Here is a 12,867-nt window from a genome sequence, read left to right as displayed (position 1 = left end):
ATTTTTAAATATTTGTTTTATGTTTTAACATATGGTCTATCTTTGAGAATGATCCACATGCTGAGGAGAAGGCTGTGTATTCTGCAGCCATTGGATGAAATGTTCTATAATTACTATTAGGCCCATTTAGTCTATAGTGCAGAGTAATTCTGATATTTCTTTGTTGATTTTCTGTCTGGAAGATCATCCAATGCTGAAAATAGGGTGTTGAAATCTCTAGCTATTGTTGTATTAGGGCATATATCTCTCATTAGCTCTAATAATATTTTATTTATATATATGTATCGGACATATATATGTATGTATTTATATATGTATTTATATATGTGCATATATACATATATGTATATATTTATATCTGTGTATATACACATATATGTATATACACATATATATTTATGTATTTATATATATATTTGGCATATATATATTTACAATTGTTATATCCTCTTGCTGAATTGACCTTTTTAATCATTGTATACTGAACTTTTTTCTTTCTTTTTACAGTTTTTGTCTTGAAATCTATTTTTTCTAAGTATAGCTATTTCTGCTCTTTTTTGGTTTCTGTGGAGTATCTTTCTTCACCTGTTTATTTTCAGTCTATGTGTGTCTTTATAGGTGGTTTGTTTCTTGTAGGCAACATATCATTGGGTCTTGTTTTTTCCTTCATTCAGCCACTCTTTTGATTGCGGAATTTAGTTCAGTTGTGTTATTGTGTTATTATTGATACGTAATGACTTACTCTGCCATTTTGTTTCTTGTTTTCTGCTCTCCTCTTCCTTCTTTTGTGTCTTCCTTTTAGTGAAGATGATTTTCTTTGGTGACATGTTTTAACTCTTTGCTTTTTATTTTTTGTGTATCTATTGTATGTTTTTTGATTTGAGGTTGCCACAAGTCTTGCAAATAATATTTTATAACCCATTATTTTGAGCTGATGACAACACTGATTGCATAAACTAACAAACAAGCAAAGAAAAAAACAATAAAACCTCTATAACTTTTTGTTTTTTCTATTTATATCTTATTATACTGTCTTGAGAAGTTGCTATAGTTATTATTTTGATATGTTCATCTTTTAGTCTTTCTGCTCAAGATATAAGTAGTTTGTACACCACATCATAGTGTTACAATATTCTATTTTTTCTGTGTACTTACTAATACCCGTGAGTTTTGTACTTTAAGATAATTTCTTGTTGCTCATTTTCTTTCAGATTGAAGAGCTCCTTTTAACATTTCTTGTAGGACAGGTCTGGTGTTGATGAAATCCCTCAGGTTTTGTTTGTCTGGGAAAATCTCTATTTCTCCTTCATGCTTAAAGGATATTTTCACCAGATGTGCTATTTTAAGCCAGAAGTTTTTTTCCTTCATCACTTTAAATATGTCATGTCACTCTCTCTTAGGGTATAAGGTTTCCACTGGGAAGGCTGCTGCCAAACAAATTGAAGCTCCTTTGTATATTATTTGTTTATTTTCTCTTGCTGCTTTTAGGATCCTTTCTTTATCGTTGGTCTTTGGGAATTTTGTTATTATATCTTCAAGTTGTATTATTGGGGTCTAATCTGAATGGTGTTCTGTAATCTTCTTGTACTTGAGTATTGATAGCTTTCTCTAGGTTTGGGAAGTTCTCTGTTATTATTTCTTTGAATAAACTTTCTACACTAACCTCTTTCTGTACCTCCCTTTTGGGCTAATAGCTCTTAGACTTTTCCTTTAGGGGCTATTTTCTAGATCTCGTGGGCATGCATCATTAATTTTTATTCCTTTTTCTTCTGTCTCCTCTGACTGTGTATTTTCAAATAGCCTGTCTTCAAGCTCACTCATTCTTTCTTTTGCTTGATTAATTCTGCTGTTAAGAGACTCTGATGCTTTCTTCAGTATATGTCAGTTGCATTTTTCAGCTCCAGAATTTCTGCTTAATTCTTTTTAGTTATTTCAATCTCTTTGTTAAATTTATTTGATAGGATTCTGAATTTTGTCTCTATGTTATCTTGAATTTTTGTTGTGCTTCCTCAAAATAGCTATTTTGAATTCCCTGTCTGAAAGGTCACATATCTCTGTCCCTCTGGGATTGGTCACTGGTGCCTTCTTTTTTATCTATTTACTTACTTTTGGTGAGGCCATGTTTTCCTGGATGCTCTAGATGCTTAGGTATATAGTAACAATAGGGTTGGACCACTTTAGTCCCTCTTCTTAGAGTAGGAGAGTTTTTTTGTCAAGTAGCTGGATTGGGACACATATTCTTTTCTTTTCTCCTATGCAAGGTGTTCATGGCAGCTCCTCACCATGATTGATGTAGACAGTGTTACAGTTGTTGCTGAAGGTTAGACTTCTGTGGGATTGGCTGAAGGTTTTCTTTCAATTCTTTTAAATTTATTTAGTCTGGTTTTATGGCCCAACATTTGGTCTACTTTGGTGAATAAAACATTTACTCTGGAAGAAAATGTGTATTCTGAAGTTGTTAGATAAAGTATTCTAAAAAAGGTTGTGTCAAAGTGATTGTTAATGGTGCACAAATGTTCTATCCTTACCAATATTTTTGTCTGATTCTCTCAATTGCCAAAAAAGGGGTATTAAAATCTCCATCTATGATTGTAAATTTGTGTATTTCCTTAATTCTGTCCATTTTTGCATCACATATTTTGAGGTTCTACTATTAGATGCATACACGTTTATTATTGTTATATCTTCTGGATGAGTTGATAATTTTATAATTTAGATAAAAAGGTTTCTTTACCTCCAATAATACTTTTTGTCATAAAATCTACTTTATCTGATATCCAACTTTATGCACATTGGTTGCATGATATATATGTTTTCATCCATTTACTCTCAATCTATTTGTGCCTTTATATTTTAAGTGTGTATCATGTAGACAGCAAATACAAGTCTTACCTTTTTATCCATCCTGGCAATCTCTTTTAATTGAGTGTTTAGCCCATTTAGATCTAATGTATTTTTTGATATAGGTTAATTTGTGTCTATCATTTTCCTATTTGTTTTCTGTGGTCATTCTATTTTTTATTCCTGTTTCTCCTTTTTTGCCTACTTTTGGATATATTTAATGTTATTAGGATTCTAATTTTAACTTATATTTCAGTTATTAAGCAATACTTCTTTGCATTTTTGTGGTCAATTTAGGGATACATTATACATCCTTAACTTTTCATTGTCAACTTAGAGCTAATATTTTACTACTTTCCAGTAATAGCTAAGAATCTTATAACAATATAAGTCCCCTTGCCATCTCCCTTCTCTCATATTATACCTTTATGTATTACATCTGCATACATTACAAACCCTACTATGCAATGTTCTTATTTTTGCTTTAGACATGTATTTTAAGGAAATTAAGAGAAAAGAATTTTTATATTCAGTCATATATCTATGATTTCTAGTATTCTTCATTCCTTTCTGAAAATCTGAATTTCATGAAGTGTTTTGTGGCATAATTTTACATTGGACTGAAGATACTTTTATTCCTTGAGTCTTATCTCAAGGACATACTTAACCAGAAACCTTCAAAAAATTAAATTCACACTTTGTTTTAAAATTCTGAAAAAAGTTATATATTTTTCCTTTGGAAATAATTCTGCAAAGGTAAACATCTGGATTTTGGCCACCTCCTGATTTTATCATCATGAAAATAGTGATGAAGATAAACCAAAATAGTGGATAAAAATAAATTTGTTTGACTTTGGAGAGTTGTTTTTTTTTTTAAACTTTATAGTTATGTATTATGTGTGAAGAAATGTCAAGACTTTTAAATAAAACAAAGATGCATTATTGAATGGCATCTTTTATTTCTTTCTTTCTTTTTTTTTTTTTTTTTTTGAGACATGGTCTCACTCTGTCACCCAGACTGGAGTGAAGTGGCATGATCTCAGCTCACTGCAACCTCTGCCTCCTGGGTTCAAGCAATTCTCATACCTCAGTCTCCTGAGTACCTGGGATTACAGGCGTGTGCCAGCACACCTGGCTAATTTTTGTATTTTCAATACAGACAGGGTTTCACCATGTTGGCCAGGCTGGTCTCGAACTCCTGACCTCAAGTGATCCACCTGCCTCAGTCCCTGAAAGTGTTGGGATTACAGGCGTGAGTCACGGCACTGGATGTTGAAAGACATCTTGAAATCAGAATTTCTCTTTACACTTGTTAGCCTATGCCTCCTCCCACAGTGAACATTGCTCTTTACTGTGATGGAAGAGCAATGAAATTACTAAACGGCCTTTACTCTCTGTAGTACGGAAACGTGTCTTCTCTAAGCTGGCAGAATTCATTAAACTTCAGTGGAATGACACTTCTCCCTTAAAGTACTCACACCCTACCAGGATCATCTGTATGAACAAACATCACCACTGAACTGCCTGCACAGGGCAAGGAAAGGAGCCCCTTCTGAAAGCTCACTCCTGAAACTCCAGACCATGAACCCTAAAGGCAAGGGAATAATTCAAGGAATCCACATGATTGTTAGAACTTTTTGAGAATTTTCAGTTTTGATATTTATTGAGATTACTTCCTAGTGATGCCAGTGGCAGACTATCTGAAGTGGCCGCTGCCATGACTCCGGCTGCAGTAGAGTACAGGCGCAGGCTATGGGTCCTCAAGTGCAGATGCTGAGGCAGGCAGTCCCCAGAGCCTGCCCCAGGGAGCGCCCCCAGAGTCCACCGCCCTGGGAACCCGCCCCTGGGAGCTGCCGTGATGGGGCCGGGCCCAGCCGCCCACCAGTGGAGCAGTGCAGTCGGGCAGGCAAGGAAGAGCAAGCAGAGAGGGGCCCCGGGTGGAACTGGGCCTGGGGCGGTGCCACACTTGCACATGGAACGTGGGGGCCAGGCCCGAGATGTAGAGCTGGGGTCACGCTTCAGCGGACTGGGGTGGGAAGCGGGAGCAGTGCCCACTTCGAGGACCCAGCGAGCAACGTGGCCACCGCGCCCAACCCGCCGACGGTGCCAAGTTCCTGCGCCTCGGGAACAGTCCGTGTTCCTGGTCACCCGAGGCTGCGTCCTCAAGATGTGCTCCACATCAAGGTGACCGATGAGCCTGACGTTTCCAATGGCCAGGTCCAGGGCCCAAGATCTGCTCCCGGAGGTGCCCTCCAGGCAGGGCCATGAGCCAGGCAAGGGGGAGCCCCAGGCAGTCCCTGACTGCTGGGGCCGCAAGAAGAACTTGCAGTGACGTCACCCCTGTCCCGGTCGCTGGCCCGGGCCCAGCAAGGACCTGAAGCTCCCACTCCAGGCTGTGAGGAGGGGCTGCCAGGGCTACACACTCCACTGAGCCAGCGGGAATCGGGGACAAGCGGGAGCCCCACGTCTTCTCAGTTGGCAGGGTGGGAGCTCCCTGGGTGCAGCTGCAGCTGCCTTGTCGCAGCTGCTGACCGAGGCATCTTTGCATTCTCGGGGGTCCGGGAAGACCCCCCTGCCTGACTTCCATGAATAGAGGCAGGAGGCAGACCGGCTCTTGGGCGGAAGGGGGCGGGTCCGTGGTGAAGCCCCACCTTAAAGCCGGGGAGGGCCTGATGACCAGCTGTAGTGAAGAGCGACCCTCTCTGCTAAGAGCTGAGCACTCATCGGAACACCCTGGCTAAGGAGAGGAGCTACCCACTGCGGTTGCGCGTGTCCTCTGAGCTGTTCCATCACTCAATAAAGCTCCCTTTCGTCCTGCTCACCCTCCACTTGTCTGCATACCTCATTCCGGATGCAGGACAAGAACTAGAAACCCACCAGAACGGCAGGGCTAAAAGAGCTGTAACACAAACAGGGCAGGGCTGAAACATGCCCTTTGCTCTCCACATTGTGGGCAACAAGGAGGGGAGGGAGGAGAGAAGAGCTGTGGCCCTTCGGGGAGCCCAGACCTAGGAGCTCCCTGAGCCAGGTTTGTGACACCCTCTTTAGGGCTCTGAGGTTCCTGGTGTCTCCAAGCTTCTGAGTGTCACCGGCTTCCCTGGTGTTAGCCATGCAAGCTGCTTATGGTAAGCCTGGTCCAGCTGCAGCCTCGCAGGTAGCTGGCGCTTGTGCCAGTGCCTGGAGCTGCCTGCCCCACCGCGGCTGGCCTGCCTGGCTGTGCACAGTGGCCGGACCCCATGCTCGCTCACACACCCCTTGCCGCTCCACACATGGCTCATACTTGGCAGGTGTGGGATCCAGGCCGGTAGCTAAGCCAAGCACAGCCTGCCAGGCCGAGTGGGAGGAATGAGCCCAGTGGACCAGAGCTAAACTTTGGCAAAGGTGCCACTGGCCACATATATTTCTGTCTGGTGAAACAACACCCCAAGGATCCCGTAACACTAACAATACTTTTTAAAGGTGCTTGTTATCTTCAGTTCTCAAATTATTTTGTAATAAAACCTCATTTACCTTTAACTTGTTCATCAGAGACTGAAAGAGGTGTGTAAAACTTCCTTTTATTCTATTTGTCTATTAATTTTTCTTCTGACTGTTTTAGCAATTTGTCTTTATACAATTCAATGCTGTATTATCACGTTCCTGTTAATTCATGGATATGGTATTTTATATATCTATGGAGCATTATACGTTTCAGCAGTATAAAAAGTCTCTCAGTCCCAGTTTATCTTGAAATCTGATTTTCCGTATAGCAATGTAGCAAATTCTAGTTTGTTTTTATTTCATTTTATCTAATTTATTTATGCTAGTTCCCTTATTTTTAAGTTTTCTCATCACTTTGTTTTTAACTTATCACTTTTTAGATCCTGCATATTTAGATTTGTTTGTTTTTGATAATTTTCTCATAGTTTTTCCATTTTATCTATTTATTTATGTATCGAGACAGGGTCTTGCTCTGTCACCCAGGCTGGAATGCAGTGACACAATCCCAGCTTACTGCAGCCTCAGTCTCCTGGACTCAAGTGATCCTCCCACCTCAACCTCCCAAGTAACTGTGACTACAGGCACGTGGCTCCATGCCTGCCTGATTTTTTTTTTTTTCAATTTTTTTACAGAGATAGGGTTTCACTATGTTGTCCAGGCTGTTCTTGAACTTCTGGGCTCAAGTGGTCATCCTGCCTCAGCTTCCCAAAGTGTTGGGATTATAGGCCTGAGCCCCTGTGCCTGACCAGGTTTGCCATTTTATTAAAAATGTTAAACGTTTGGCTATTTAGTTAAATACTAGCTATTAAAACTAATGTTTGTTTTTATTGTGTTATCTTAGTATTTTTTCCCTGTACATGTATCACTGCCTCCTTAGTTTTATATATTGTGTTATATAAATTATGTTTTTTAGTATAACTTCCTCTATTTGGAGTATTTTCATTCTATTTTAAATTCTACTAATTATAATCTTTGTTTATTAAATATTACTACAACTTATAAGATACAAATTTCAATTTCCAGAGTAAAACAATAGATACTGATTTCTCTCTTTTTCAGGTAATAATATTAACACAGTTTAACTGCTTCTTGCAGTTTTGTTGGTACAATTTAAAATTTATCATGTTGTAGTTAAGTTATACTGTCTACATTATTGTCTTTTAAGAAATATTTATAATACTTAGATTATGTTTGATAATTATATTAACTGTATTTTCTTATACTTAACTCTATGTTTAAATGTTTTTAATGTTTTGCCAGTCCTTTTATATTGGAATGTCCTGTTATTTTGACCTTCTTACTTTAAGAAGTCTCTCATTAATGGTAGTGATTTTTGAGTAACTATTTAGTGGTTAGTTGGTAAACATTAATGAGGACTTTTCCAGTTGATAATTTTTCTTTAGATACCATGACACATAAACTATGAATTAGCTTGGCATTTAATTCTTGGCAATCACCTTTATTCATTGACACTCTATAGACGCGTGGAAATTTTATGTTGTGAAAATAAAGCCTGAGAAGGAAACAAAATTCTTATATTTTCCCCCATTTTTATGTCATCTCTTTTTAAAAATAAATTATTTTGAAATAATTTTAGACCCATAAGAAGTTGCAAATAGTATGGAGAATTCCCCTGTACCCTTTACTCAATTTTTCCAATGATCACACCTTACGTAACTTTAATACATTATCAAAGTGACATTGATACAATCCACACAGATTATTTATTGATGGGCTTTATTTCTTTGTGGTGCTCATTCTAGCTTTATTAACTATCAACTAAATGAAGAAATATGACTCATTATCAAATAAAAATATTGTTTTATAAATGTTTTTGTCCCCTCTGCTTTTTACCGTATAAAATTAACTTTTTATGTATACTCTTCTCATCTCCACAACTAGAATATCAGTTCTCTGAGTGCAAGGAACTTGCTTGTGCATATCTTTCACAGTAGATAACATCTTTATTGAATATCAGGATGAGCTATTCTGTATTTCTTGAAGAAACTGCAGTTTTGATAACTATCCCATTAAGTTGCTAAGAACGGTAACTACGGTGTGAACCTGGTGTCATGTTGGCTGTTTCTGGCTATGGTAAAATGTCATTGAGGAGGACAGTCTTTGATATAAAATGGAAATTGTTAGAAAGGCATTTGATCAGACTATATAATGCAGTTGGGGAGCTGCCTGGCTTTTTGAATTGCTACCACCATATTTAATGCCTCTAAGAACCTCATCCTTTATCCCAGGTAGCTCTCTCCAGCGCCTTTTAGGATTAATTCTCTTAGATAATGGAGGGGTGCCTGCTACTAAATATACATGGATATAACTCAGTTCTTTACGATTGTCAATATCTAATGGAAACTCCTAGAAGGTCGATAAATAGGGTAAGCCTAGTCTGACATTGCCAATTGATTCATGGGCTTGTTGCCCAGAGTGAGCAGGAATTTAGGAAGGAATCTGAATGAAGGCATACTCAAGGATATTCTCTTCTCCATGCATAGGAAGGGGACATTATAAAAGAGAGGTCTGTAACAAAATGTTAATGGTAAAATGGTAAAAATTGTTAATGGTAAAATGATAAAAATTATACATGGTAAAATAGAGTGTGACAATGTGGCAAGGACATGGAGCTAAAAGTCAGGAAACTTAGGCTGTTATCCAGCTTTACCATTGATTCCTATGATTACAGGAAAATCACATAACCTCTGTAGGTAAGCTATGCAAAATACAAAATAGGGTAGGGGGGCAATATGTGTGTTAAAATCAACACAGTGTTTTGTGAAATGGATTTGAATATTACTTACATCAGAACTTACATAGTATGTTAAAATGCTGATTCCTGGGCCTCACCACTTATCTACTCAATCAGAATCTACAGGCATAGGAGCTGGGACTCTTCATTTTAAACAAGGACCTCAGGTGATTTCTATGTACATTGAAGTGTAGGAATAACTAGATTTGTTCACACATAAAACTTCTAGATTTAGAATGCTATAATTCTAATAAATAAACATTTACTATTTGCTACAGATATTACTTAGAAGGCACAATTTGATCTTTGTGTTAGTGGTAATCAGTCTGACCTACACATTTTTTCTTTTCAAATAGTATTTTTGGGATTTTAGGAAGCACGGAAATATTGGGAGTCCACCCAAACAGGTCCAACAGGATGGTGTTTTTATGAATTATCCATGGTCTAAGATCTTTTCCTAATTATTGTACCAACAGAAATTTGATTGAATCTTAGTTTTACCTTAGAATTTAAATTCTGGAAAAATCAGATGAAATAGTGTATGCCACAAAAAAAGATGGTTTTCTAGAGACTGGATTTCTCATGTGCCCCAAATAAATTTCTCTCCCTTGAACAATCAGGATGGCCAATGACTACTCCTGCCCTTCTGAAACCTGTGTCTCCAAGCACACACTCTCATAAGGGCCTTTCTTCTGATGTATTAGATACCACCTGTTGAGTAATAAGGAAGCTATTTTTTCTACTTTTGGCCAGAGACTCTTGCCAACACTTACTGATATTTTAGTCAAGCTATCAGGGTCTTTCCATAGTACCAGAAGTCTCCAATAACAGTACTGACAGAATACGATTCCAAAAATAAACTCTTAAAAGGGTTGGGGCCCTATAGATGCCAATGTGGGAGACATCCATGGATATTTATTTTTAAAAATAACTTTTCATTTTGAAATGATTTAATAAAAAATTTTGGACAAATAGTACAGCTCCCACATATTCTTTGTCCAGCTTTCCCAAATGATAGTATCTTATATGGCCATGGTATACTGTCAAAATCAAGAAACTGACATTGACACAATATTATCAACTTAACTACAGATGCTATTTAATCTGTCATTTCCACAAAGGATATTAATAAAGAATTAACAGAGGCATCTTAAAAACTATGATACACTTTGCAGTCACTTTCTATTACAGTTACAGGCAACAGTGTAGGTAGCACTGTATATTGGATAGAGGAGGGGTTTTGGAGCCAAACATGTAAGAATTCAATTCCAGACTTCACTGAGTACTGGTTGGGTGATCTTGGACAAACTACTTAGTTTATCTGAACTTTAGTTTCCTTATCTGAAACATGTGGATGATAAGGCTTGTTGTATTGGGTTGATGTGAGGATTACATGAGAATGATCAAATGGGGAGGATTAAGTGAAAAGCAAGGGTCTGATACTAATATGACTTCAATAAATGGTAGTTTTTACTGGAAACATGTAGAAAATATTCAGTGTTTTGTGGCTCAATTTCTCATGTATATCTGGTCTTCATATGTAAAGTACAGAAAAGCAGTGACTAGAAGGGCTTTACATTTTTTTGCCCTTAAGTGCACAAATTTCTAGTTATGTTACTAAAACTCAAAGAAATATGGAATCACAGAATGTTAGAACTGGAAGAAGAATTAGGTATTTCATAGTTAATCTTCTTCCTTCAGAAAGTTGAAGATTATCAGGATTAGGAAATAAGCACATTTACACAGCCAGCTAGTGGCAACCCAGGACCTGAACACAGATCTCCTACGTCTGCTGTTGTACTATTCCATGTAGATCTTTGTATATGGGAAAAACTTTGCCTCAAGCCTGTTAGATTAAAAAGTGCATGGCAGCTGCAGACTGGCAAATTCAAGTTGGGGAAGTGCCATGCAGATGAGAAGAATGGGTAGCAGAGTGAAATAAAATGTCTTCCTTGACACTGTGTCTCAGCACTTACCGTTGGGTTGTTGAACTGTTGTTCTATCTGCAGGGATTGCAAATTTTTTTCCTGCACACTGTTAGAACAAAAATCTTCCAGACTGAAGCTTCCAAAGTGTTGACGTTGCTATCGTCTATTGGGGGAAAGAAGTCATTGTCTTCAGTGACTCGGCTGAGGCTGCGTATAAGGATGTATAACTTCCTCAGGTCATTGCCAACCCTACATGAACACTTTAGGCTACTGGAAACCTCTCCGAGTACTGAGGACATCACACTCTCTGAAAGTGACAAAGCAAAGCAAAGCATCTAGACGGTAAAACTTACCTGTTGTGGTCTTTTTAATCAATTCGTTTGAGTTTTATCTGTTTCTCTCCTTTATTTCCCAGTCATCTCAGAAAGTCTTCCTCAATGTATTTTGCTTAGGATTAAGAATTAGATAAAACCTGTTGTTTATTATTATTCAGGATAATGGACTTGGTAGTTTTTCTATTTTTCAATAGATTTGTACTTGAATGAGGTGAAGAATTTCACAAAACATACAAGAGTACCATTGTTCCTTATATCGTTAAATCTTTGTGACACACTTTGACAAAAATGTAGAACTTATAACAAATTCTTTTACAAGTTACTAAAAAGGACACAAAGAGAAAAATTCACCTTCCAGAACAAAATTATTCCTGATGAACAGTGTTTGGGGATTTGCTTGTATGTATTAAACTTTTGACCTCTAAATATTTTACAGTTGTATGTGCTTGTACTTTTATTTCCAATGAAGAATTTGGCACCAATTCAACCTTTGGAAAGGGATATATTTTTCTGTTAAAAAAAAAATTATGTTTTGTGACCAGGGTAATTGGCTCTGTAAGAAATGGGCAGCGAGACAGGTTAGTTTGTTAGTAAATGGATATTTCCTTCCAGTTCTTTTTTTTTTTTTTTTTTTTTTTTTTTTTGAGACGGAGTCTCCCTCTGTCGCCCAGGCTGCAGTGCAGTGGTCAGATCTCAGCTCACTGTAAGCTCCGCCTCCCGGGTTCACGCCATTCTCCTTCCTTCCAGTTCTTAATATATCTGCCCTTTCATGGAAGTAACACTGAGACCCCCAAAATGAGAACTTAGTCATAATCATTGTTTATGGCTTTTAAAAGATTTAACTTCTCATGGAAAGTCAAACACTTGAATTACGAATGGCTTCCTCATAAAAAAATGGCCTCCATTTGGGTGGGGAGCATTCCCACTGGACTTAGGATATATAGTCTTTAAATTGCTGTTTTCTGTTTTGCCATAAGTGAGACAACTGCTGTCAGTGCACGGAATTCAGAGATTAACAAATGTCATGTGGGCTTGGCACTCCCCAAAGAATGTGTGTTTTTTAGAGAAATAGTTGTAAAAGACTGTTGGGTTCCTGGGCAAGCCAACAAGAGCCTATATTTACAGGAGAACAGAAAAAAGTAAAGGGAAGAGAATAAAGAATAAAAGCAGACCTCAAAAGCCAGTGTTCTTAGTGGCATCATAGGGCTGCACCTAAATAGTAGCAGGGCACAGGGAAAATGATAAGATGTGGTTGACTCAAAATTTGTATTCAGATGAAAATAAACCTCAAGTAAAGGCCACTTTAAATGTTAAAAAAAAAAAAATCACCAAAGAGCCATATTTAGCCTGAGGGTAAGTGTACGTGTTTCCCTTTGTAATTACAGTTGTTTTTTTTGCACTTTTTTTAAGCGCTTTTGGGGCATAGTAACTAAAATTCCATAAAATGTTGCTGAAATACTGGGCTATAAATGTGCAAGCTCCACATGCAATTGTTGTGACTAATTCAGGTGGACATGGATATTCCTCT

General features: G+C 37.8%; 1 protein-coding gene across 3 annotated transcripts in view; it reads left to right on the top strand.

Moving 5' to 3' along the window:
- The window catches only part of ADGRG7 (adhesion G protein-coupled receptor G7), a 73,633-nt gene extending 61,864 nt beyond the window's left edge, over positions 1 to 11,769 (top strand). For all 3 annotated transcript variants that reach the window (XM_077994035.1, XM_001094038.4, XM_077994036.1), the window contains exon 16: positions 11,086 to 11,769. In XM_077994035.1, the coding sequence (XP_077850161.1) occupies positions 11,086 to 11,343 (258 nt within the window). In that variant the 3' untranslated portion in view covers positions 11,344 to 11,769. The remainder of the gene's footprint in view (positions 1 to 11,085) is intronic.
- The last annotated feature ends 1,098 nt before the right edge of the window (positions 11,770 to 12,867 follow it).

This window comes from Macaca mulatta, chromosome 2, assembly GCF_049350105.2.
Source record: "Macaca mulatta isolate MMU2019108-1 chromosome 2, T2T-MMU8v2.0, whole genome shotgun sequence".
Classification (NCBI taxonomy): Eukaryota; Metazoa; Chordata; class Mammalia; order Primates; family Cercopithecidae; genus Macaca; species Macaca mulatta.
Note: the sequence above shows the minus strand (reverse complement) of the source record. Positions and strands in the feature narration are given on the sequence as shown.